The sequence below is a fragment of the Coffea arabica genome, chromosome 10c (genome assembly GCF_036785885.1).
Source record: "Coffea arabica cultivar ET-39 chromosome 10c, Coffea Arabica ET-39 HiFi, whole genome shotgun sequence".
NCBI lineage: Eukaryota > Viridiplantae > Streptophyta > Magnoliopsida > Gentianales > Rubiaceae > Coffea > Coffea arabica.
This window is the reverse complement of record NC_092329.1, coordinates 6,236,488-6,262,198: the sequence shown is the minus strand read 5'-3', so window position 1 is coordinate 6,262,198 and position 25,711 is coordinate 6,236,488. Positions and strand designations below refer to the sequence as shown.

Sequence of the window (25,711 nt, the reverse complement as noted above, 5' to 3'; positions counted from 1 at the left end):
CAAAGAGATTTATAGAAGAGTAAAAACAAAAAGAAATGATCTCCTAAATACCTTTTTTCAGTCTGTTACACAACTTTTTTTAAACAAAAAAAAAGCAAAAAAGCCCTTAATCTCATCTCATCTAGTAAGCTACAGTTACAACAAATAACTTTCTAGTCCCAATCACACACTCATCTTGTTAAATCTAACCAGCCTATTATTCTTTTGTCAAATCTCAAATCTCCAGGCCTGAATTTTATTCTAATAATCTAATCATAAAATCTGTATTAGTTTTTACTCCCTTAAAAAGGAATAATTTTCTTCCTATAAAATATTAAATACACAATTGTTTAAGAAATGAGATGGACTAGACTAGAAGCCTTTTCTAAACTTTGTCCAATTTTCTTTTCTAAATTTTCGCCAATTTTGAGACTTTGCCCACTAAAAGTAAATATCTGTTCACAAAAATGGGAATAGCTTATTTGTTTTGGAATACCAAATTTTTTCAAATAATATTTTACTTACCTCATAAATACATTTCACAACTTATCTTTTTATAATTTCAATCATCCTAAAATGCCCCTCATGAAAAATGCCGCTCAATTTTCAAAGGTAATCATTTATCCATCACATGATCAGGACTGTACAAACAAACACCCTAGTACTAGCAGAGTCAAAAGACACCAGAACCAAATTCTACAAATCAATGGACCCCACCCCGGCATGGAAACGGGATCGAATATTCAAAGTACTTTTCCCCAGTAGTCCCTCCCTCCTCCGACGGAGACTTTCCACCTCTAGCTTTAACATCAACCAACCATATTTTCCACCTAATGAACCTAGACGACAAAACGGCTCCATACACTTCTTTATTATAATTAAACTAAATCGACGAAACAAATACAACTACTATTTATTATTTATGAACGATTGACCACTGTGGGGCCCATATCCAAACAAGGGCCTGTTGACTAAAAGGCCCCAAAAGTGGTGAGATGCCTAACGTTGCTCGGAGACTCGAAGGTCCATGACGGGGTGGTGTTTCCAATTTCTTCCCTTCCCATTGACTTTCCCAACGTCACGTGGAGTTTTCGATGTCAAATATTTGTCTTCCTCATATTTCTTTAATGAATTTAGACATCATTTTTTTAATCCTAAAATTCTCAACGAATTCAATCATCTTTAGACGGCACGGTACGATTACAAATGTTCTCCTAGGACACTGCTATGCATGACCTATGTGCACGTAATATTGGACTTTTTTTTTCCCTTTTTTCTGAATGTGGTATCTATAGTTCTGTCGGCATTCCTCATTCTCTTTGATGAGAGCTTCAGGATGTTCTCTCTTCCTCGATCTTCACAGATTTTCTTAAGAACCCATTAAAGAGAATCACAAAATTTCGCAACCCTTTTTGGGAAAAACACCTCGAGGCATTAGATTCATTGAACTTGGACGTTTTTTTTTTTTTGAAGGGATCATGTATTCTCCCATCTGGAATTGGATTTCTTGGAGTTTCGTCCTCCTTTTTCTGGGTTCAAAATAAGTGCACTGGATTCCAGTAGTAGGAGGACCGTCGAGTGTGGGAAGAAAAAAGGCACGGTGGTTAAAGTTCCTGCACGTATCTTCAAAAGTTTCTTAATATGCCTTTTAACTTTTTCTGAAGCTTTTACACTAATCGTTTACGAGTTTTTATAGTTTGGCTTTGCAGATTTTGTGACTTTTCAGAAGGTAGGGCCCTTCTCTCGAGCTGCCCCATTGTGATCTCTCCACTATCAGTGGCATCAATTGAAAGTTAGAAACTCCCGAAGAGGTTAGTCAAATGCTTCCATTTTTTTTTTAGTGGTGGCTTTATTCTCTGAACAAACTTTTTACTTGTACCATGAAATTTGGAATAGGTTTGTACCCGTTATTTTTGCATGGCATGGATGGAATATGTTCTTTTAAGAGTTACTGTTACTACCATATAGGCATTGCATTTTGGATTTTAGGTACATTTTTGGCGGTGAATTTCGTCCCGATGTGTTTTGGTATCTTGTAGCCGATTGCTAAGGAATGTTGTTTCGTGGAAACTGAAGTGAATTTGTTTTTTCTTTTTCTGGGTTTTGCTATTAGAGTTTGGCAATTTTACAGTTTAGTATAGGTAACGCAAGAAATTCAATGTGTCTGAATTAATTTCCTCACCATCCCCTGTAACTGCCAGATTAAATACGCTTGTATATAGAAATGTGGAATCAACCCTAAGGATAAAACATAAATGATAAAGATAAACGAACAGGAGAAGTTAAAACCTTGGCACTTTGGAGCAGATACAGTAGCAAATTAATCTAATTATGCAATTTCACAAGTCCTAAAAGATGGCATGCTTGAACTGCTACTGTTCAATAGAATGTTTGTTGGTTAACCATTGGACCTTTGGAAGTGAGCTTTTTGTTGGTTTTTAACACATGGAAAGTGATCAGTTCAGGATTAAATTAATGTCAAGGGATCTTCAGCAAGGCTCTCGTCATTGTTGTAGTGACATTCATAATGTCAGACGTTTCAAAGGATCTGATCATTAGTTGCTGAAATTAATGATCCAATTTTTGCCTTTTCGTGACAAGGAATTGGTTCAACTCTTCTTTATTCAGGCTTAAGTTTGTGAGCAAAATGCTCCACTTCAGAATGCAGATTTATTTAAGTAATTTTTATTGCTCTTGCAAATAATAGACGCCAGTCTAAAGTCAAATATCTAAGGAAGAGAGGGAAAAGGATTATGAATCTAGGCATGAATATGCTCATTGGGAAAACTTCCTTTGCTGTTTGAGATCATTAAAAAATCAGCGGTTCTTAGGATATCCATCTGTCAACTGGGTCAAAAATTTTGAGCTGTCTGATCGTGCTTCTCTTTCTTAAGAAGCATCTGACAAGAAAGAGATCCAGGTTCATGGCTACTGCTGTTGTTAATGCTCTATTTTAGCTTGGAAGGTTTGACCTGCAATGTCCCGACATTTTTATATAAGTTGGACTTCTTAAGCTCCTTCCATCTTGAACAAGGCTTGGAACTTGAATTGTTAGTTGTCTCTCTTTGCTGCTGCATGTTATTTATTATTCATTTTCCCGGTGTTAGTTTGATTTACAAAAGTTTCTTGGTGGTTGTACTTTCTTCCTTGGTTCAATGTGGTGTTACTGTCTTCTTCTTCCTTATAAAGTAAACATCAGCTGCTTTTATAAAATATGTCTGCAATGAAATTTTTGATGTTGAATGCTACAATTGATAGATAAAGTGGTCATGTGAGATTAACAAAATCCAAGTAAACTGATCAGGAGGGTTTTAGCAAAAGCTTAACAGGATTTCACTGTTGACTTCTGTGATGGGCTTGCACTTGTAAGTTGGAATTGTTGCTGACCTAATAATATAGGTTTCCTCTATGCTACAGGTAAATTGGTTATCTAGTTTCCTTCCAGAGAACAGAATAGTCCTCATCTCTAATGGGCCATTTTGGTGACGGGGGAACTGAAACAAAAGAGATGGACATCAGAAGTTTGTCATCCTCGCACCATCAGCATTTACCATACATTCACAAGGTTGGTGTTCCGCCAAAACAAAATCTTGTGAAGGAATTCACATCCACTGTGAAGGAAACGTTCTTTGCAGATGATCCTTTACGACCATTTAAAGATCAGCCAAAGTCTCGGCAGTTCATACTTGGTGTGCAGGCCATCTTCCCTATTCTTGAATGGGGTAGAAGTTATAATCTTGCTAAGTTTAAAGGAGATTTGATTGCTGGGCTCACCATTGCAAGTCTCTGCATTCCTCAGGTACCACCATGGTGATTTGTGAGATGAAAAGCCAACTTTATACTGCAACACTTAATGGATCATAACAAATTGTTTACTTGTACAACAGGATATTGGATACTCAAAGCTTGCAAATTTAGATCCTCAATATGGACTGTGTAAGTATCTAACCTGAATAACTTAATAATAGAATTTAGAATGCAAGCTCTGACAAGTTGAAAGTGTCTACCAGACTCCAGCTTTGTTCCCCCTTTGATCTATGCCTTCATGGGCAGTTCAAGAGATATAGCCATTGGACCAGTAGCTGTAGTTTCTCTCTTGCTGGGGACCCTACTGCAGAATGAGATTGATCCGACCAAAAATGCAGTTGATTATTGGCGACTGGCATTTACAGCTACTTTTTTTGCTGGGATCACTCAAGCTACCCTTGGGATCCTCAGGTGCTTGATCACTTACTTTCCTATGGGTGCTACAAATTTGAAGCTAGAGCTCTATAAGCCTAGCTTAGTAAATCGCTTAATTCATGTGCCAGTGCTTCTTCAATCAGATTTATGGCATGTTTCGCTGGTGCCTAGGCTGCAGATGTAATCTTACTCCTTTATTGTGTTCAGGTTGGGCTTTTTAATCGATTTCCTATCTCATGCTGCTATTGTTGGTTTTATGGGTGGTGCTGCTATAACAATTGCCCTCCAACAACTTAAGGGATTTTTAGGCATTAAAAGTTTTACAAAGAAAGCAGATATCATTTCTGTAATGCGCTCAGTTTTTGGTTCTATCCACCATGGGGTAAGTACAGTGTCTCCCTCTCCCAGAGTCCCAGGCAGACCATAACATCTCTAACATGATTAGAAGCAGAAGCAATGGTTTTTGCACTGTAAAAACAAAAAGAAGCTAACATATTTTCTGTCCATATCAATTTGCAGTGGAACTGGCAGACCATTGTGATTGGATCAAGCTTTTTAGCCTTCCTTCTTGTTGCAAAGTACATTGTGAGTGTGTCTAACTCTTACCATTCTATTCATCTATAACAAGTTTAAAAAACCTCCTTATCTTCTTAACTGTTTACTGATTGGTGAAATAGGGAAAGAAGAACAAGAAACTCTTTTGGGTACCTGCAATTGCACCATTGATTTCTGTCATGCTGTCCACCTTTTTTGTGTATATCACCCATGCTGACAAGAAGGGGGTCCAAATTGTAAGATCCTGTTTCATACAGTACCAATCCATGATTATGTCAGCCATATCAATGCCTTTAAACTGCTTCTATGCTGATATTACCAGGTGAAACACATAGAGAAAGGAATTAATCCTTCTTCTGTGGGTCAAATATACTTTACTGGCGATTATCTTCTAAAAGGAATTAGGATAGGAGTTGTAGCAGGCATGATTGCATTGACAGTAAGCAAGTCTTTTGAAAGAAGTACTGCTCAATTTTTGTATATTTTGCTTGATATTCTGCCTTAATACTGCTACTTGGTGTTTAATTATGTCAGGAAGCTGCTGCAATTGGAAGAACATTTGCGGCGATGAAGGACTATCAACTGGATGGGAACAAAGAAATGATGGCTCTTGGAGCAATGAATGTTGTTGGCTCAATGACATCCTGCTACGTAGCCACAGGTGAAATGGAAATGCAAACAGAGATTTTGTTGCAATGTCATGGTTAAGTTTTAGAATCATCTGGATGCAAACTACCTACAGAGAATGCTTCTTCGTAACCAGAAACATTTCTTCTCAAGTCAAAGAGTATGAGGATGAAGGAAAATGCTTTCCACATTCACAATCCTAGACTTCTATATGTCATAGACACAATTTTCTATCAACTAGTATTTTGTCATCTACAACAGAATTGTATGCTCCAATGCAGTTATTTTACTGTTAACATGATCTATTCATCGCTTGCAGGTTCCTTCTCGAGGTCTGCAGTTAATTACATGGCCGGATGCCAAACTGCAGTTTCTAACATTGTTATGTCCGTTGTTGTGTTCCTAACATTGATGTTCTTAACACCTCTATTTGAGTACACACCAAATGCCATCCTTTCAGCCATCATTATCTCTGCTGTCATTGGATTAATAGATTATGATGCGGCAATTTTGATCTGGAAGATCGATAAATTTGATTTTGTTGCTTGCATGGGAGCGTTTTTTGGAGTGGTTTTTGCCTCTGTTGAGATAGGTCTTCTGATTGCTGTAAGGATGGACAGTGTTCACATTTCTCTTTGTTTTCATTTTTTTTTTCCTTTAAATGTCAGTCAGGAGTCAAAAGTGATTTAACTGAGAGTTATGCTACTCTTTATTGTGGTAGGTTACAATATCATTTGCTAAAATTCTCCTGCAAGTCACGAGGCCACGAACTGCAACTCTTGGAAGGATTCCTAGGACCAATGTCTACCGGAATATCCAACAATACCCAGAAGCGAATAAAGTTCCAGGGCTCCTAATAGTGAGGATTGATTCTGCAATTTACTTTTCAAACTCTAACTATATTCGGGAGAGGTGAGATGTTTGGTCTTTCTTTTCTCCTCTTATTGGTATGCATATCATTCTGTTCCACTTAACTACTGAATGAACCTGAAAACAAAGCTATGCAACTAATTTGCAATATTAAGTCAAAATGTTGGTGCTCCATGATGAATATATTAGGACATCCTAAATTGGTCTAGAGTGTCAGCTTCAAAAGTTGTAGTTCAGAATTTTGTGAAGCCTGCCTAGCTGGAAACTACTTGTGGAATTATGTAAATTGGTATCATAAACAGAGAGACCTACTAATTCAACTTTGTCTAGATTTTCATCAAAAGTTTGACTTCCAAACAATCTTCTCCACAGAATATTGAGATGGTTGACCGATGAGGAAGAGCAACTAAAAGCAGCTGGGCATCCTCAAATTCAGTTTTTAATAGTTGAAATGTCGCGTAAGTATTATATGGCTTATATAAAATTTGATGCACATTACCTTGTCCTGCCCTTATAACTGATGCACTCTTGAAATACTTATCGTTTCTGCAGCTGTCACAGACATTGACACCAGCGGCATCCATGCCTTGGAAGAACTGCATGGCAGTCTCCAGAAAAGACAAGTTCAGGTAATCAACTCAAGATTGCTCTTCATTCATTCCTCGTTTTTAACTTAGAGAACAGATTATCGTATTGTCTCAAAGACAACTATGGCAAACAAGCGCATAAATCATGAATTTTCTCTGATATTATTAAATTAAAGATCTCATCGAAAACTTACAGTAGCTTGCCAAACGAAAGAGAAAAAAGAAGACAGGTATGACTGGCATCCAAGGGTCACAAACCAACCATAGAGCCCTATTCAATAAGTGGAACACATTAGCTGTCTGCATTGGGCAGTAAGAGTTAATATGAGCTTGAAAATCTTACTTGAGAAAATTTGCTGCTTGTGTTAACAGCTCATCCTGGCAAATCCCGGCCGAGTCGTACTTGACAAGTTACATGCTTCTAATTTTGCAAATTTAATTGGCCAAGATAAGATCTTTCTCACGGTAGCAGATGCAGTTCATACTTGCTCACCAAAACTAGCTGAAGAAGTCTGAGTTCTTAGTGGAAATATGGTGCACATACAGGGCTGGAGAAAAAAGATCAGCATTGTAGTGCCAATCTTCAGCCATCAGGCTGATTCGACTGCTGTATAATTTCTGATATCATGATTCCATTGAAACAAGACCAATTATATAGAATGATGGCAATTATGTTATAGATATAAGTTATTTAATAATGCTTTCATGATTATGAGTTCTCACACCGATAACTAGTGTTAAAAGTTTAAATGATAGTAACAATTGTTTGAAATTTGTCACTTGTGTCATGTAATGTGATAAGAGCAAAAACTGTCACAATTGAAACTCATTCAATGATTCAAATCACTAATAAAGTTGTCACACAACATCTAAATTATTATTATTAAACAAGAAAAAGTTGTCACACAAAACCAATTTAACCGTAGACCAAGTTACGAAAACCTAATACTCATTCACTTAACCTGTCTATAATCGCTGCATTAAAAGCTGTACATCCCACTTCATCCCTGGATATAACCCTAACTCAAATTCCAAAAATCCTAACACTCATTTACTTAACCTTTATCATCCCTCCATTAGAAGCCATATCTCTCACTGCATCATTCAATGCCTTGTCACCACCAGCCAATTTATAACATATGCTTTGTTTGGATTTCAATTTTTTCAAAAATTATTTTTGTCTTTAAACAACACACCGCCTATCAATCACCATCAGATTAGTGCACAATACAAGGTAGGCATACCCAGGTCGTTTTGCAATTGTTGAACCAATTGTCTTGTATTTGAAACCTATTAACTAAACCCTAAAGCACAACCCGCTCCCAATTGAGAATAACGCCGTCACCCTCCTGTTATGGTATTGAACCTAATTACAGCAATGGTGACGGATTGCTTACAGCAGTAGTGAGCTAATCTCTTAGCTAGTTATTAGAATTGGAAATGGAAAACAAATAATGAACTCCAACTTCTCATTAATAGCGGAAAAAGATCAATTTCAGAAACAGAAACAACGGATACAGAATGAAGGGGAAAGAATGAAGGAAAAAGAGAAAATTGAGGGAATTTGGCAAAGCCAAATTACCTTTACAATCACTTGGAGAATTATGACAAAAACTTCCTATCATCCGGATTCCTTCATGCTTTTATGGACAATTCTGGACTAACTAACTTCTAAACAGACTAATAAGGTTATGACACGTGGAGTTCTAGAATTATCAGCTCCACTTGCGCATAACAGAAGCATAATTCTGTCGTGGTTTCGAAACCACGCCTTCGTCTTCTTCAGGCTGATTGACCGCGCCTTCTTTGTAGCCTTGGACACGCCTTCTTTCTTCTTCAAGCCAGACTGGTAGATCTTGTCCTTTTTTCTTCTGCCTTTCTTCTTCACTCCATGACAGAGCCTTCCCCTCGAAGAAAATCTTGTCCTCAAGATTGGAATTGAGGGAACTGTTTCCTAATTTATTCTGCAAATTCCCATGTTGCCTCTGCTGGATCTGTTCCCCACCAATGAATCAGCCATTGCACTGCAGCTGCATTCTTTTTCTTGACTGTTCTTCTGGCTAGAACTGCAACTGGTTCGACCCTTAAGTGCCCACTTCCATTTACCTCTGGTAGCTGTAAGATAGGTGTAATCTGGTTCCCAACTTTCTTCTTCAGCAGAGAGACATGGAATACAGGGTGTATCCTTGAATCTGCTGGCAACTTCAGCCTGTATGCAACCTCTCCAAGTTTCTCTACCACCTCATAAGGTCCATGGTAGCGTGCTGATAACTTGGTGTTGCTTCGCATAGCCACTGAACCTTGCCTGTAAGGCTGTAACCTCAGGTATACCCAATCTCCAATATCGAACCTCCTTTCGCTTCTCCTCTCATCAGCATATTTCTTCATCCTCTCTTGAGCCTGCTTCAGGTTCTGTTTCAGGATGATGTCCACCTTGTGCCTCTCCTTCAAGTAGTCCCCAACTACAGCTACCTTAGCCTGAGTGTATGGTCCCAGAGCTAGTTGAGGGGGTGCTTGCCCGTATAGAGCTTCAAAGGGGGTCATTTGGATGGCTGTGTGGTAACTAGTGTTATACCACCATTCTGCCATGGTCAACCAATGATTCCACTTCTTTGGTTCCAAATGTGAAAAGCATCTAAGGTACATTTCTAGCACCTGATTGACTCTCTCAGTCTGGCCATCAGACTGTAGATGGTAGGCTGTGCTGTGGTCCAGCTTAGCTCCTAGTAGTGTAAACATTTCACCCCAAAATTGACTAGTGAAGACTTTATCTCTGTCTGACAGCATGATCTGGGGTATTCCATGTAACTTGACTACTCCATCTAAGAAAATTCTGGCAATCTTTGGGGCATCAAAAGGATGTGAGATGCTCAAAAAATGAGCATACTTGGTGTACCTGTCCACCACTACCATAATGGTATTCTTCCCTTCAGAGTTAGGTAGTCCCTCAATGAAGTCCATAGTGATATGGTTCCAAGGGTACTGTGGAACTGGCAAGGGTTGCAGGAGTCCTGGATAGGACACATGCTCGTCCTTGCATTTCCTGCAGACATCACATTCCAGGATAGCTGTTTTAATGTCTCTGTGCATGCCTGGCCAGTAAAACAGTTGCTTAGCCCTCATGAAACTTGCTTGAATACCAGAGTGTCCTCCCAATTGGGAGTCATGTATGGTGCAGATCAGTTTTTTTCTTATGTCTCCCCCAGATCCAACGACCACTCTCCCTTTGTATTTTAGTATACCATTCTGATAGCTGAGGTTGGAAATTTGGTCTGGTTTCAGTAATATTTCTCTGATGCTATTCTGTGCCCAGTCATCTCCTTGGTAGCTACTAATTACTTCTTTGATCCATTCTGGTACTATGGTAGTTATTGCAGTGCATTCCAAGCTTGGATTTCCTCTCCTAGACAGGCCATCTGCTACCACATTCTCTTTACCTCTCCTGTAATGGATCTCATAACTCATCCCCATGAGCTTAGTCAGTCACTTCTGCTGCAGGGAGGGGTGGTGATTCTTTGTTCCAACAAGTACTTCAAACTCTGGTGATCAGTGTTGATGATGAAGTGTTGGCCCTCCAAGTAGTGTCTCCATTTGGAGACTGCTGTAACTAAAGCCAGTAGCTCCTTTTCATAGATAGATAGCCCCATATTTCTTGGCCCCAAACCTTGACTGATATAGGCTAAAGGCCTCCTGTTCTGCATTAGTACTGCCCCAATCCCATTGTAACAGGCATCAGTCTCGATTACAAGGGGTTGGTTGAAGTCAGGTAAAGCCAGGACAGGTGTGGCACACATGGCCCCTTTGAGCTTCTGAAATGCCTCCTCAGCTTCTATTCCCCATTGGAAGCTGTCTTTCTTCAATAGTGCAGTCAATGGTCTGGCTATACTACCATAACCCTTAACAAATCTCCTATAGTACCCAGTCAGGCCTAGGAATCCCCTCAGCTGTTTTACATTTTCTGGTTTAGGCCACTTCACCATGCCTTCAATCTTCTCAGGATCAGCTTTTACTCCTTCAGCAGATATGATGTGTCCCAAGTACTCCACCTGTGTTTGAGCAAAGACACATTTGCTCCTTTTGGCATATAGTTGGTGTTCTCTGAGGATGTTCAGAACGTCTGTGACATGCTTCAGATGTTCCTGCAAACTTGAACTATATATCAAGATGTCATCAAAGAATATTAGCACAAACTTCCTCAGCTGCTTTTGAAATACATGGTTCATCAGACTTTGGAAGGTAGCAGGGGCATTGGTGAGCCCAAATGGCATCACCTTGAACTCGTAGAGCCCCTGATGAGTTCTAAATGCAGTCTTGGGAATATCTGCTGCCTTTACCCTGATCTGAAAGTATCCTGCCCTTAAATCTATCTTGGTGAAGTATTTGGAACCGGATAATTCATCCAATAGTTCGTCAATAAGGGGTATGGGTTATTTGTTCTTGACTGTCAGCTCATTTAACTGTCTATAATAGACACAAAATCTCCAGGTGCCATCCTTCTTTTTTACCAGAAGTACAGGGGATGCAAAGGGGCTGTTACTGTGCTGAATGATACCATTTCCCAACATTTCCTGCACTAGCCTCTCAATCTCAGTTTTTTGAATATAGGGACATCTGTATGGCCTGATCTGGAAAGGTTTGGACCCCTCTTTAAGGGTAATGGAATGATCATGACCCCTCTCAGGGGGCAGCCCTTGAGGTTCCTTGAATATCTCCTCAAAATCCTGCAATACCCCCTCCATTTCTGGAGGTATAGTAACATTAGCATGTACCTCCTCCTTGACTGCACTGAGCTGAGCCATAATTCCATAGGCCTGTTTCCTGGCCCACTTGTGCAATCTACTCCCTTTGATCAATCTTAGCTGCACCTGATCACTCCCCCCCTTCAATTCTATCTGTTGTTTTCCTTTCCAGAATTTCACACTTAGTCCCTTGAAGTCAAACTCCATGGGACTGAATCTAGCAAGCCAATCTACTCCCAGCACCATATCACATCCCCCTAACTTCAGTGTGTTAAATTGGTGCTGGAATTCATAGCCTTGCATCTTCCATACTACAGGCTTAGATAAGCCTTTGGACTGTACCTTTTTCCCATTAGCTACATTAACAACTAGGGAGGGTCCACTACTATCCAATTTCAGGTTTCCAACTAGTTGTTCATCCAGGAAACAGTGAGTGCTGCCACTGTCAATGAGTGCAGTGATAATCCTCCCTTTCAGTATCCCATTTAGTCTAATGGTTTTGTGCTCACTTCCCCCTGCTAAAGCATGGATGGAAACTTCTATATGCTCATCTCCTACCTTGCCCTCAATACAATCACAGAAAACTTCAGGTTCAGCCTCCTTCTCACTCTCACTAGCTACAGGGTCCTTACTGTCATCATTTACTAGCAGAAGGTGGATGTGGGATTGTCTGCATACGTGGCCAAGTGTATATGGTTCAGCACATTTATAACACAGTCCCTTCTCCCTTCTGAGATTGAACTCACTAGGGGTGATTTTTTTGTAATGGTTTGTGTTGCTGTTTGGATTTTTGTAGTTGTTTGTGGGAGTTCGTTCTGTGGATTTGGAGGTGGGGGGTTCCATTTGTTATGGTTCTGGTTTTGGTAGGGAGTTTTGTGGGACTGGAGAATGTTAGGTAGGGGCTTGTGAATTTTTTGCATGGCTTTTAGGTTATTTTCCTGCAGTTTGGCTGTTTCTATTGCATCAGCCAAAGTTAAAGGTCTGGACATTTTAACCATATTGACTATTTCCTCCTTTAAACCACTTAGGAAGCATGCTTTATAGTAGGAATCAGCCAAATGAGGGAAAGAAGGCATTACCAATGCTTTGAGCAGCTCAACCTTTTCCAGGTAGTATGCTATGGATCCCTCCTGCCTCAGCTTGTTGAATTCCTTAATAGCTTCCTCTGGAGTGCCTTCTCCAAACCTTTTACACAAAGCAGTAGCCAGTTCATTCCACGGAATGGTTCCCCTGCCACTAAATACCCCGTGGAACCAGGTATCAGCTCTGTCCCTCAGGTATAGCTCAGCAATCTCAGATTTCATGTTCTCTTCTACTCCATTGATCTTGAAGTACTTGTTAGCCTTACGGATCCATTCCCTGGGATTATCTCCTGTGAAGTTAGGTAACTCCACTTTAGGCATTCTGGAGTAGGATCTAGTTTCTCTCCAATCTGATCTGCCACAGCCTTCTTCCTGTGTTTCTTCCTTCTTAGGTCCTTCAATGGAGCTACTACTTTCTGCCTCCTTGTCCTTGTCATTGAATCTTGCCATCATCTGAGCCATCATAGCCATCATACTCTCATATTTTTGGTCTAGATTCTTGAGAGTTCTCTCTGTGCTTTCTTGCCTATGCCCCAACACCTTGACCACACTGCCTAGCTCAGAGAGATCCTTCTTCAACACCTCCTCCTGAGATTTGGTCATCCCAATGGCTCGTAGTTAAGCTCTGATACCACTGTTATGGTATTGAACCTAATTACAGCAATGGTGACGGATTGCTTGCAGCAGTAGTGAGCTAATCTCTTAGCTAGTTATTAGAATTGAAAATGGAAAACAAATAATGAACTCCAACTTCTCATTAATAGCGGAAAAATATCAATTTCAGAAACAGAAACAACGGATACAGAATGAAGGGGAAAGAATGAAGGAAAAAGAGAAAATGGAGGGAATTTGGCAAAGCCAAATTACCTTTACAATCACTTGGAGAATTATGACAAAAAACTTCCTATCATCCGGATTCCTTCATGCTTTTATGGATAATTCTGGACTAACTAACTTCTAAACAGACTAATAAGGTTATGACACGTGGAGTTCTAGAATTATCAGCTCCACTTGCACATAACAGAAGCATAATTCTGTTAAACCAGAGGAAAGGCGTGGTTTCGAAACCACGCCTTCGTCTTCTTCAGGCTGATTGACCGCGCCTTCTTTGTAGCCTTGGACACGCCTTCTTTCTTCTTCAAGCCGGACTGGTAGATCTTGTCCTTTTTTCTTCTGTCTTTCTTCTTCACTCCATGACACCTCCATACCCTGCTTTGCTCTCCTTCTACCGTTGCCGATCTGAAGAAAGCTCTTTGTCAGTCAGTTGCAAATTTTAGCCGAGCCACACACGTCTTTGTATGGTTGTGCTCAGTCATTAGGAAGGTTGGAGGCTGCAGCAATTCTCACCCGTCTGTAATTATATCAGACAAGGACAGTTTTGCTGATTTCAGTTTGACAAACGACCAGCAGATAACCGGGCTTCGGACAGATAGCATGTTCCTCGGTCGATACATTTGCTTTTGTGGTGAGCTTCCCCTTCTTTTTAGGATGATAACTCGTTCCATGGGATTTTTTTTTCTATTTTGGGGAAGAAATGGCCAGCTTTGGTATGGACATGGCTACTTTTAGGGTCTAATCTACTCTACTGTAGGAAAGCAATAGATGTTTGTTAGCTGCCTTGCCTTTACAGTATGACAATCGCTGTTGTTGTTTATTGCATAGAAACTGAACTTTTGTTCGCAAAATATTCTATTACTGTATTTTTTCCTCAATGTGGCTGGCTGACAGTTGCTTAATGCATGTAATTTGAGCTGCCGCTTGTGATACACTTTGTACTCTGTCTATCATCATACTTCCTAGTGTGCTCAATTGCTGGTTGTCATTTGATTGCATGGATGCCGTCATTTAAGGCTACATGCCCTCTGTTATCCGATGTGCTTATAAAGGTATATTCGCTTAGTTGGAATTTGTTGAATGCCTAGCCAAGACATAGTATAATTTTTTGTAATTATATTGCCAGCATTGAAATGAGCAAGCGGCCAGGCTACTCGTTCACCCATTTCTACTTAGGGGGAAAACGATTTGGTCCAGTGCATTTCTAACTACTACAAGGTAAGTTCTTGCTCCTCTTCCTGTTTGGACATTGTAAAGAATATACTTTATTAATCAAATACATTTCATTTATTGTTTGTAGATTTGTCCATGGGTAAATTAAGATGAGAAAACAAAGGCACGAATTTACGGAGCATGTGCACTTATCTAAGGAGCAAGAAATTGTCTTTGCCCAACACCTGGTCAACATACACAGGAATAATGAAATTAGGGACAATAACATTTCTAGCTATGTGGTTCCCGAAATACAACGGCCAAATACGGCACTTCCTTTAGCTCCGATAGTATAAGAAGCAAATACTATGCAATACGATAGTTAACCAAGCTGTACATTTCCTTCAAGAGAAATGGAACGGGATTGGGTTGGGATAGCCAGAACCATACATTCCTTATGGACGATAACAAGTGGGCCGAGATGGAGCATTTACAACTATTCATGAACTTGTAAGCTGGTTGCACATGTTTATTTTTCCTTAGTTGGACTAATTTGTTAACTTCCCTTTTTCCTTTTTTGTACAAGGTGAACCCAAAATTCATAAAGTTCCAAAATGACTACTTAGTCAATCATTTATGAAGGAAGTGTTTATCAATCAAGGCGCAACGGGAGACTTTAATTCTGACTTCGAAAACGACCCCCGTAATTCAACCGATGAGCTAGACATGGAAACTGCTGCACGATGTGCACGAAAAAAGGGTAGGTTGAAGCATGAGGACTGGCATGCTGATGTGGAGGTAGTAGGGGTGAATAAAGAGAAATGAAATAAGGGTAAAGGAAAGCCAAAGTCTGGTGATGCATCAAGCGATAGTCCTATGGCCACCGCGTCCGGTTGAGTGACTGATAGATACTTCAGGGCTCTTAACACCATTAAATCGCTTGTTAGTCGGAAGAAGACTAGCAGCATAAGTGTGTCAATAAGTTTTCCCACCAAGTATCGTTCTTGCCCTGGATCAAAGAAATCAGAGCATAATGTTGCCTTGGCTTAACTTTGGGAATTAGAGAACGTGAATTACAAAGCCAAAATGGCCAAGGCAGAAATATTGAAGAACCCTCAGGAGCTAACTATTTGGAATTTAGTTGGATCGGACCCCGATCGCATTACCTTTATGAAGTGTCGAGACTACTTCCCACCTGAATATGACACTCAAGAGCCCTCCTACCCCCGTTTTAGTCGCTAGTGCATTGGAGCACTTCTCTAAAACTGGCTATTGTTGCCTGTGTTTATTTATGTTTGAGAACCTTAGTTATAGCACTTGCTACCAGAATTTTGAGTGTTTTTTTCTCTTCGGCTGTCATTTGTTTCCTTTGTCATGCTTTGCATGGCCATGACTTTGTTGAGTATTTTATAATTCATATAATTCAGACAAGTTAACAAATAGTTGTGTCAGTTGATTGATAATGTAGGCAGCCAACTTATATATTGCTCTTCTAGTTGTGCATATTTTGTCAATACTTCGATTCTTAGTCTTTCTCCATTTGGCTGTTAGGATACCATTTTTTTTTAATGTGAAATTGTTCGGTTGTGTTAGGAAGGCAATGCCTTGCCTTGTAAGAACCTCCCAAATTTCAGGGGTTTGGGTTGTAGGTGTTTAGAACTTTTTAAGTTTTCAGGTTTATTTTTCTAGTGGCCCTGATTTTGATCTATATTGCTACCTAACACCTTGCAGATTCATCTTTGATGAAGCTGCACTAGCCACTTGATGGATAATGAAGATTATTCACGTGGTGGGGACATCTCTGACGAATCTGACGAGGACGAGCTCTTTTTGACCTTTGTCATGTTTGTGCTTTTAGAGTTGGCGCTATTCAACCAGTACCTAAACTCTTTCCAGAGGCGAAGAATTCGAGATAGTTTACTGTCAGGTGAACAATGCATTCTAGAGCTAATAAACAGCTATTGAAACAGAATATTCGACAACTTTCACATGGAAGCTCCATTTTTCTTGTCATTGTGTGACATGTTGTTTGAGCGTGGTTATTGGAAGCCGCACCTCACACAACTGGTGGAAATTCATGAGTCTGTCGTCATTACGCTTATGTGCTTGATTCATAATGAGCGACCTAGGGTTCTAGCCGAGAGATTCCAACATTCGTTAGAGACAGTGGATCATCATCTACAACGTTGACTTGCATCTCTCGTTTAGTTGAGACTCGACTTTGTCAGGCCAATAGATTATCATACAACTCATCCGAAAATACAAAACAGTGCTATGTTCGAACCATAGTTTAAGGTTAAGGCCTAAATGTTCAGTTAGTCATTATGTGAACCTATTAAATACGTAACACTAGCCCATGTTATCAGGAATGCGTTGGACCTATTGACATAACACACGTATCTGTTTGGTATAGAGCTAACGAAAGGAAACGTTATCGGAGCAGGCATGGTGGCCTATCACAAAATATTCTAACCGTGTGTGATCGTAATATGAAAATTCATTTATGTTAGGGTAGGGTGGGAGGGCAGTGCCCATGATTCTAGGATTCTACTTAATGTTTTACTTGATCCTAACTGTGTCTTTTCAATGCCACCAACAAGTGCATGAAAGTTAGTCATTAAATCACAAGCTACTGAGTTTTATTCCAACTACGTGCATTTCTCAATACTGAACATAGCTATCTGTATATGATATGTAGGCAAATATTATGCGATGGACACGACATACACAAATACATCAGGATTTATGTTAAAATGACTTTAGATAGGAGAAGTGAGATTACGTAAATAGTTATACGTGTTCAACTTTTAGAGTGAGGTTTGGTAGGAGAGCTTCTTAAGGGGACAAGGTTCGGAAGTGGTATTTATGACAATTATGTTAATAATTACTCATGCTCCTTGGGACCATATCCAATTGTCTAATTCAACCCCTTCACTTTTTTATTCCAAAAAGAAAAACCTTCAATTTTGGGATCAATATATTATTTTTAGGAAACACGCTTGCGCACACGCACACACACATATATAATATTGTGCTTTTCTTTTTGAGAATAAAATTTTATGAGACCAATGATGACTAAATATAATTGATAGTATATACTATCTTATGGGGGAATAATAAAATATATATTCTTCTTATTTTTTTTGTTTGCTTCTTGTTATCTTTTTCATGGGAAGGAAAGAAACAATTGATAGTGCGACATCTAATATAATTTATGACCTTTTGAACATATTAAATTTATACCTATTACCTTGTATAATTTTGTGATAAAAATATAACATTGATGTACATCCCTATAACAAGAATTTATTTTGAGGCACTATTCAATACATATTTGTCAATTGTGTTATGAATGTTGGAGGAAAGATCCAACAAAAAATAATAATAAAAAAAGAAAAGTTTCGGTTGCACAAGTTGCATGGTAATGATTGAACTTCTTCGTAATTTTTTCTGCAAAATGTTTTTCAACTTGAGAAAAATCATTTTAATGGTCCCAAATGACTACTTTTTTTTTCTTTTTTGTTAAATTCCCAAAGGAAATTTCAGGGACCTGGAAGCAGCTGAGATCAATTAAATACTCCAGTACTCAAGCAATGCTTAGGGTAAGTAATCAATTCTAAATCTCCATTTTGAGCCAAAATAATTAATCGATTAAGTTAAACCAAAATTAGGCCTTTAGCTCCTACCCAAAAAAAAAAAAAGTGTGCCTTCAGCGGAAGCTACTGCTCATCTCTTTTCTTCAGCACAAAACATACCGAGGCAGAATCTGAAGCACCCCGATGGCTCTACTTCCAGCACTGCGTTATCTCCTCGTACGCTTGCACCCAACTTCCTCAACCCGCAAGATTATTGCTTCCTCCTCCTTGCCCAAGCTCTCAATCCCACTTTCCAAAAAGTTGTCTTTTTTCTTCTCTTCCTACTCTACTCCCTCCCCCTGCCTCCATGCCTCTCATAGAGGTAAAGCCCCTCCAGCTCCCCCAAATTATACTCATATTTTTTTTTTACATATTTCTCATGTGGGTTCTGAAGTTATGATCTTTTTGTCGCAGAACACACGTTTGTTTTGAATAAAGATGAGAGATTGGTGGGAGATGGAGTTGTGGGCTCTTATGAACAGCAGCAGCAGCATTTTGGGAACTCAACCACCATAGCAGCCATTGTTACCTCCTTGGGTGGTCCTCCTGCCGCTGTCGGGATTGTCAGGTTATCAGGGCCGTCCTCTGTGGCTGTCGTTGGGCGTTTGTTTCGTCCAAAGTCCAAAAGGAAATGGAGAAGTTCAATTTGGAGGCCTAAGAGCCATTTCGTGGAGTATGGTGAGGTCTTGGATCTTCAAGGGAATGTGATTGACGAGGTACAAGTTACTAATTGTTTGATTTTAATGTCCATGTGATTGCTGCATTTCTTATAGTGATTGTAGTCTTTTGTGGAGTAGGGAAGCAATTGTTGCTCCCTTTTCTATTAACATGAAACATTCCTGTCATTTTTTGTTTTTGTTTTTAAATTTTCTGCAAATTTCTATGTTTGCTTTTCTGGAAGATTCACTCTTTCTATGATTTTGTTTCCTGGATATGGATTATAGCGTATTGATCAAATCAAAAGTGGTATAATTAGGTAGTTTGAATTTGTATATCAGCTGTTCGTTTAGTTGTGGAATAAAAAGGAAAAAAAAATGTTTGACTGATTTTATGTTTTTCAGCCATGGTCGCTATATTCTTAGGGCAAATTGCTTGTGTTAGTGATGTAAATTTTGTTGGCTGTGCTTTTACTTAATGGGAAGTGATGTTTTTTCATGCATAAATGGACATTCGTAACTTGGTGTAGGTTTTAGTGCTTCCAATGCTGGCCCCAAAGTCATACACTCGGGAAGATGTGATTGAACTCCAATGTCATGGAAGTGAAGTTTGTCTGCGCCGTGTATTGAGGGCTTGTGTAGAAGCTGGAGCAAAGCTTGCAGAACCTGGTTTGCTCCTTGTCACTGAATTTTTCGAGTTAATTATTTCTGTAGAATTAGTCTTGTAGAAATAGGGCTAAAATGGACTGATTACAAATTAAAGCTCTAGGTTGTAACTTTTAAGGTGGAATTTATTTACTACAGGCACCTGAAGTACTTTTTGACTTCTTCTAGACTTTCTGAAATGTAACTTATCTGTTGCAACTGGCTTTAACAATTTAGGCACATTTTATTTCTCAAAGTTGCACTTGTCTGATTGAAGTTTATATAATGATGGCAAGTTGAATTCACTAACTGGTAGGTGTTGATGTTTAACTTCACTAATTTAAGCCTTGAAACTTATATTTTCTTGAAGGAATTTGAATCTGTGCTTAGAGTAGATGTCCAAGGAAGTAGTTATATGTCAATACTTATGATGTCAACAGCAGTGAAGCTGTGTTTGGGTTGATCTATTGTCTACTCTGGATCGTATGGTCCTTGAGACCATGAATATTAGTTCTTAGTCAAGCTTCTAAAACGTTTTAGGTTATCCATTTGGTTCTTTAAAGGGTAGCATCTCATTGGTTCCTAAGTCATGTCATTGGTTCTTCAATAGCATATCAATTGGCGCTATTGAAATTGATTTTTTCCCCTGGAAGTATGGATCTCCACTGACGTGGAACTCAATATACTCTGTAGCCCGTCTGTAATAATTGTGCTAGTTGAACTATTTAGCTTAAATCAGTACATGTTCAAGTGCCTTGTGCATTTTAAAAGAAGCTGTTGATCTATAAGTGAAATAGAGACAGTGCTCTAAGGTGATGCAATTATTGTCTTGACTTTATCAGGAGAGTTCACACTTCGAGCTTTTTTAAATGGTCGCTTAGATCTCTCTCAAGCAGAAAATGTGGAAAAACTTATCTCAGCAAAATCGGTGGTAGCTGCAGACTCTGCACTGGCTGGAATACAAGTAAATTCCATTAATTTCTGGTTTAATTGATATTTGATATTTTATTGGTTAGTAAATACTTTTTTGACCAGGCACGCAATTTTAGATACTTCTTCCATTTTTTAAGCTAGCTGTAGCTTATATGCATCATATGTGCTATCTCCAATAGTAGGCTCTCTGTGAAAATAAAATCCTTGCTCTCTGACAGGGAGGTTTCTCTGCGATGGTCCGAACACTAAGAATGAACTGCATTGAGTTGCTTACGGAAATTGAAGCTCGTCTAGATTTTGAGGATGAGATGCCACCCCTAGACTTAAAATCTATTGCAAGCAAAATACACATGATGTTGCAAGATGTGGAGAATGCATTAGAAACTGCCAATTATGATAAACTTCTGCAATCTGGGTTACAGGTATTGCAAGGATTTTGGGGTTTTTAACAAATCCTTTCTTGTTTGAGTAATAGAGCTGGGGAGAAAAAGTTCTTTTACTAAAATGTACGTGAAAGCTTATCATCCTTTGTATGCATGGTACACATCTTTTCCATTTCTGTATCTTTCTTTCTTTTCCACCCTTTTGATTGCTAAGCAATTCCCTGTCCTTCCTACAGTTATCAATCCTTTTTTTCCTTTTTTTTTGGGAAATATAGAAGAAATGTGTTCTTGTGTTCCATCATCTATAATTGTTACTGTTCTGCTTTTGCATGATGGAATAAAAGTTGTCTACTTGACTTTAGATTCCTAATCCATACTTGAAAATAGACTTTTTAATTGTTGGGAATTCAACCTTTTTAAGGTGGGGAACTTATGCAATCTGCTCGTTCAACTCATGGCTTTTCTTAATGCTTCTATTTAAATTTGAATAACATCTTCATACTTTATTTAACAGAAAGTTAAGCTCTTTCCTGGAAATTTTCTTTCAGATAGCAATTATTGGTCGACCAAATGTTGGAAAGTCTAGCCTTCTTAATGCTTGGAGCAGAGTATGTTCGAAATTCTCTTATTTGTTTCAAACTTTTGGTTTTATCACTGAAGTGCTTCTTAAAAATAACTACCGCATGATTTAACTTAAGGAATTGTTTGTGTCCATGCACAAAGGCTGAAAGCCATCTTTGACGCATGTACCTTAAATGTATTACAAATCACTCAGTTGTGCGTAATTGCTTTCAAGTTTTCACTGTGAAATTTTATGTAGAATTTTTTTCAATGAACTTAAGAAATCTCTTTTCATTATCTTTCAACTCTATTTCTTTTCTGTTTCTTTTTTTTTTTTGTGGTTGTGGTGTTGGGGGGGGGGGGGGGGGAATCAACTTTCTAAGCTACATAGGTGGCATTCTCATGCAAGAATTTCAGTGCAGCTAATTCTTGACCAAGTTGAATTGATGCTGTATGCTTATTTAGTGAGAGAAGTTTTAGTGAGAAAATTAAGGAGTCAATGAAAGGAATAACCAAGAATGGAGATATCAGAAGACCAAGAGAATGACAAGAAAGAACAAAAATGCGTGGAAACTTGGAGAAGAGAGAGATAGTTACTAGTTAAGGGCAAGACTTTTTTAACTGCATAATTTGTCATTTGCATAGAATCACACATTTTTCCCACTATTAGCTGACTAATAATTGCCAAGATATCTTAAAATGATATCATCCCAAGCTATTGGCTTAATTTAAGAAAGAAAAGACAAAAACGGTCAGTGCTTCTTGGTATAAGACTTATAATCCCTGACATCTTATGAGCTCTAAGCTGCTTATCTTGAAGTGCTGGAGACTTTTGTGGGACAAAAAATCTGAAATAGTTAGAAGAATGCCATATTGTGTAGATCTGGGGAGAGGATGTGAGTTGCATTGCTGTATGTGAATCATGATCATTTTAGCATCTTGTTGTGATACTCTGTCAACTGCTGATTGTGTATCTTGTTTACCTTTTAGCATGCAGAGTGAGAGAGCTATTGTTACAGACATAGCTGGTACAACACGTGATGTTGTAGAAGCCAGTATATCAGTTCGTGGAATTCCTGTAACGCTTCTTGATACAGCAGGTATCAGGGAAACTGATGACATAGTGGAGAAAATTGGTAAGTCCAGATAATCTTCCTTGCTAAGTTGTAATGTCAATGTTGCCACCAATGCATCTCCTTTTGTACTTGTACATTAGATTATTCAGCATGGCTTAGATTTCTGTCGTTCTTCTCTATCATAGTACTGGGAGATTTGCTTATGAATAGTTTTAATTCTGTGTCAAATTACTTGACAGAATGGCAATGATTAGACTTCTGAGTTTATCTTTCTTGTGCAATTTCTTTAAAACTCAAAAACATGCTTGTTTACTTTTAAGATTTCATTTTTTTCATTTGCTCGTCAGAAAGATAGTGAAACAAGTAAAAAATCGCTGGTTTTTTCATGCTGACTTGACCCTTGTCTGTCATCTAAGAACAAAGTATGAGTTACAAGAACTAGTCAAAGCCGATGAAAATTGAATTCCTGGGCAAATTGAGTGTTCTTGTCTATTGGCTTGTTTTATTTAACCAGCAAGAGAATACCAAGTCAAAGCGTAAACCGATGTTTTTACTCAAAGAAGCTATGCTAAAACAAGATTGCAACCTGCATTTGATTCACTTATTTTGTTCCTTGTGTGTGAAGACCTTTAGCCATATCAAGTGCCCATATGCTTCTTAATTTTTCAAACCAGAAAATAATTTTTATTTTAAGTTGGAAATGCTGATTTTGTCATTCTTGAATTTGACTATGTAACAGGTGTGGAAAGATCAGAAGCAGTTGCTACAAGTGCTGATGTTATTATCATGACCGTAAGTGCAGCCGATGGGTGGACTATGGAGGACACCGTACTTCTTGAAAGGATTCAAAGTAACAAGGTATTATTTTCTTCATACTGCCTTGAATTGCACATGAGACTTGGAGAGACCTTTTTATTTCTTCATATTGTGAAAATTTCTGGCCAAATTGTGCTCCCTGGAAATTGATATCATAATACTGTGGATGTGTGTTTTATGCATTTGCACTGCTATGAAATGATAAATATCTCCGTTAAGCTGATTATTATGGAAAATAGGAATTATCTTCAGTTCTTGTTGCAACCTTAGACTGGCATGAGTGGATTCTTGCTGGTAGGTACTTCGAGAGGAGAAGAGCTGGTCCCCTTATTTAATCCCACCGCTGAGATGCTCAGTTAGTGGAATACTTGTTTTTCAAACTATCACAAATCAGTTCCAGTTTATTGTCACGTTTTTGCTTCTCTTGAGTATGCATCTGAATGATGAGTTGCATGTCAAGATTTGGAATTTGGTAACCTTTCACATAGAATGCTTGCTACTTGCTTGGCTTGCATGATAAGTAGTTTTAAATTTGTTATCATGAAGCTCTGATTTAGGTATATGTATTATTCGTTAATCCATGGCTGTCAAAATTTAGTTTGGCATTCAATACTTAAACCAGAACCACTGTGCTCAGGTGCATGCCTACGATTCTGCCTTTGCTCAGCTGCAGGGGTCTTAGTGCTGTGCCCTATATGCACTTCTCGCTAACAAACCATGCTAGGGTAGCTTCCGAAATGATTGCGCAGAAATGGTGTTTCTGGCCTTCTGTCACGGTGCTATCCTAGATTGTTTAGGTTGCCAGAATAGTCTGTACAGAAAATATAGCTGTAATGATTAATCAACAATTTAGTTGGCAATAGTATTTATGAGATCCCATATGGGTAAGCCAACAGCAACTAATGCTGAGATTTCTTCTTCTGAGATTAAACCTCTGATTCTCATCGTTTGTTGTTTAATTCCAGGGTGCATCAGGATCTACCTCTCCAATAATCCTTGTTATTAATAAAATTGATTGTGCCCCAACTACCTCCTACAAATGGGACACTACAGCTACCTTTTTCAATAAACTTATTTTTACATGTGCTGTCACTGGACAAGGGATTACTGATCTGGAGGCTGCCATTCTAGAGATTGTTGGTCTTAACACAATTCCTGCAGGAGGTTGCAGATGGGCCGTGAACCAGGTTAGTTCCTGTAACTTTCTTTGCATGTGAAATCATTTCTACTTTCCTGTCTTTCATCTGCTCTGGGAAACTTTGACTTATTGCCATCTTAATTGTCTCTTCCAAAGTCTCTGGATGTTGGTTTCACAATGACCTATTATTTGTATTTGAGCTATATTTGTTAGTCCAGCGTGGAAAGAGAAGCCTTCCATTGCTTTCCATCACGAGCTTCTAGGGATCCGACTACGCATGATATAATTCAATAACCTGTTTTTATCTTAGAATATTCACCTTCTTGTATGTCTGGGCATGTTATGCAATTTAGTGCTAAAGATTCGAGTTTGGCTTCTGAATGGTTTGAGACCCCCCTTGGATGTCTGGACACTGAGTTATGTACTTTGTTTCCTTTGGTTACACTGACTTGTGTACTTCCAATATGGATTTACATTTTACAGTGTCATAACTTTTCTAATTTGTATCCCTTAAATGTTTTGTTCTGATTTTCAAAATGTTACTGATTGTCAGAGACAATGTGAGCAGCTTGTTCGGACGAGGGATGCTCTTGTTAGATTAAAGTCGTCAATAGAGGAGGAAATTCCGCTAGACTTTTGGACAATCGATTTGAGGGAAGCTGCTTTGGCCCTTGGGCAGATAAGCGGTGAAGATATTTCCGAAGAAGTTTTGTCTAACATATTTGGAAAATTCTGCATTGGTAAATAGTTACTTTAGTCAAAAGTTAAAACGACAGATTTGTCTCTTCAAACGTTTGCATTTCTTGAAGCTTTCGATATAAACTTTGCGATGATAATTAAAAAAAAAACACTAGGTTACATTTTTTATTTTTACTGCGTATTCAGTTTGTTGAATTATTCCATCACCAGAAAAATGACACTGATTAGCCAAAAACTACAGCGCAACAGCACAATTCTTTTTTTCCTTTCAAGACTTTGTCATTGAAAAGCATGCCAAGACTCGAGCCTTTGAGTTTCGTACGTCCTTTTCTATTACAAATATCTAAGGATTGTAAAGGGTCTAAGAACCGGCAATCTTCCAATACCTTACAACCCAAGGCACTAGCACATATTTTACATGCAAAGGTTCATGAAAAGTAAAACAAAAGAATGAAGGTAAAAGAATTAAAGAATTCAATCCAATATAGCTTTTCTACCCCTGCAAAACTATCTTATGGACTTGGGGAAGGAACAAAAAAAAATTTATAGTAAAAAGATGATG

General features: G+C 38.6%; 2 protein-coding genes across 13 annotated transcripts; both read left to right on the top strand.

The window, feature by feature from the left end:
* Positions 1 to 1,106: 1,106 nt before the first annotated feature.
* Positions 1,107 to 7,477, top strand: LOC113713553 (sulfate transporter 1.3). Of its 12 annotated transcripts, none has more exons than XM_072069562.1 (15): positions 1,107 to 1,574; positions 1,689 to 1,790; positions 3,379 to 3,778; positions 3,867 to 3,915; positions 3,990 to 4,197; positions 4,369 to 4,543; positions 4,681 to 4,746; positions 4,839 to 4,952; positions 5,039 to 5,155; positions 5,251 to 5,377; positions 5,663 to 5,949; positions 6,065 to 6,255; positions 6,586 to 6,671; positions 6,766 to 6,842; positions 7,173 to 7,477. In XM_072069562.1, the coding sequence occupies exons 3-15, from the start codon at positions 3,449 to 3,451 to the stop codon at positions 7,314 to 7,316; spliced, it is 1,971 nt and encodes a 656-aa protein (XP_071925663.1). In that variant the 5' UTR covers positions 1,107 to 1,574; positions 1,689 to 1,790; positions 3,379 to 3,448; the 3' UTR covers positions 7,317 to 7,477. The 12 variants fall into 12 exon arrangements, with proteins under 12 accessions (XP_071925663.1, XP_071925667.1, XP_071925666.1 ...); XM_072069566.1 differs by having other exon boundaries at positions 1,107 to 1,579; XM_072069565.1 differs by having other exon boundaries at positions 1,107 to 1,594.
* Positions 7,478 to 18,306: 10,829 nt separating this feature from the next.
* On the top strand, positions 18,307 to 25,317 carry LOC113713612 (uncharacterized). The gene is made up of 10 exons (XM_027237371.2): positions 18,307 to 18,564; positions 18,657 to 18,958; positions 19,429 to 19,567; positions 20,386 to 20,507; positions 20,695 to 20,898; positions 21,408 to 21,467; positions 22,418 to 22,556; positions 23,236 to 23,354; positions 24,278 to 24,499; positions 25,004 to 25,317. Exons 1-10 carry the CDS (start codon positions 18,387 to 18,389, stop codon positions 25,196 to 25,198), a joined length of 1,680 nt encoding a protein of 559 aa, XP_027093172.1. The 5' UTR covers positions 18,307 to 18,386; the 3' UTR covers positions 25,199 to 25,317.
* The last annotated feature ends 394 nt before the right edge of the window (positions 25,318 to 25,711 follow it).

What these genes read in the sequence shown, in the direction of transcription:
- LOC113713553 (XM_072069562.1), top strand. Translation starts at nt 3,449, where the DNA reads ATGGGCCATTTTGGTGACGGGGGAACTGAAACAAAAGAGATGGACATC. An exon ending in AGATCCTCAATATGGACTGT is followed by an intron (nt 3,916 to 3,989) that starts GTAAGTATCTAA and finishes AGTGTCTACCAG; the next exon opens with ACTCCAGCTTTGTTCCCCCT. An exon ending in ATCCTGCTACGTAGCCACAG is followed by an intron (nt 5,378 to 5,662) that starts GTGAAATGGAAA and finishes CATCGCTTGCAG; the next exon opens with GTTCCTTCTCGAGGTCTGCA.
- LOC113713612 (XM_027237371.2), top strand. Translation starts at nt 18,387, where the DNA reads ATGGCTCTACTTCCAGCACTGCGTTATCTCCTCGTACGCTTGCACCCA. An exon ending in AGCAAAGCTTGCAGAACCTG is followed by an intron (nt 19,568 to 20,385) that starts GTTTGCTCCTTG and finishes TGACTTTATCAG; the next exon opens with GAGAGTTCACACTTCGAGCT. An exon ending in TTCTTAATGCTTGGAGCAGA is followed by an intron (nt 21,468 to 22,417) that starts GTATGTTCGAAA and finishes TTTAGCATGCAG; the next exon opens with AGTGAGAGAGCTATTGTTAC.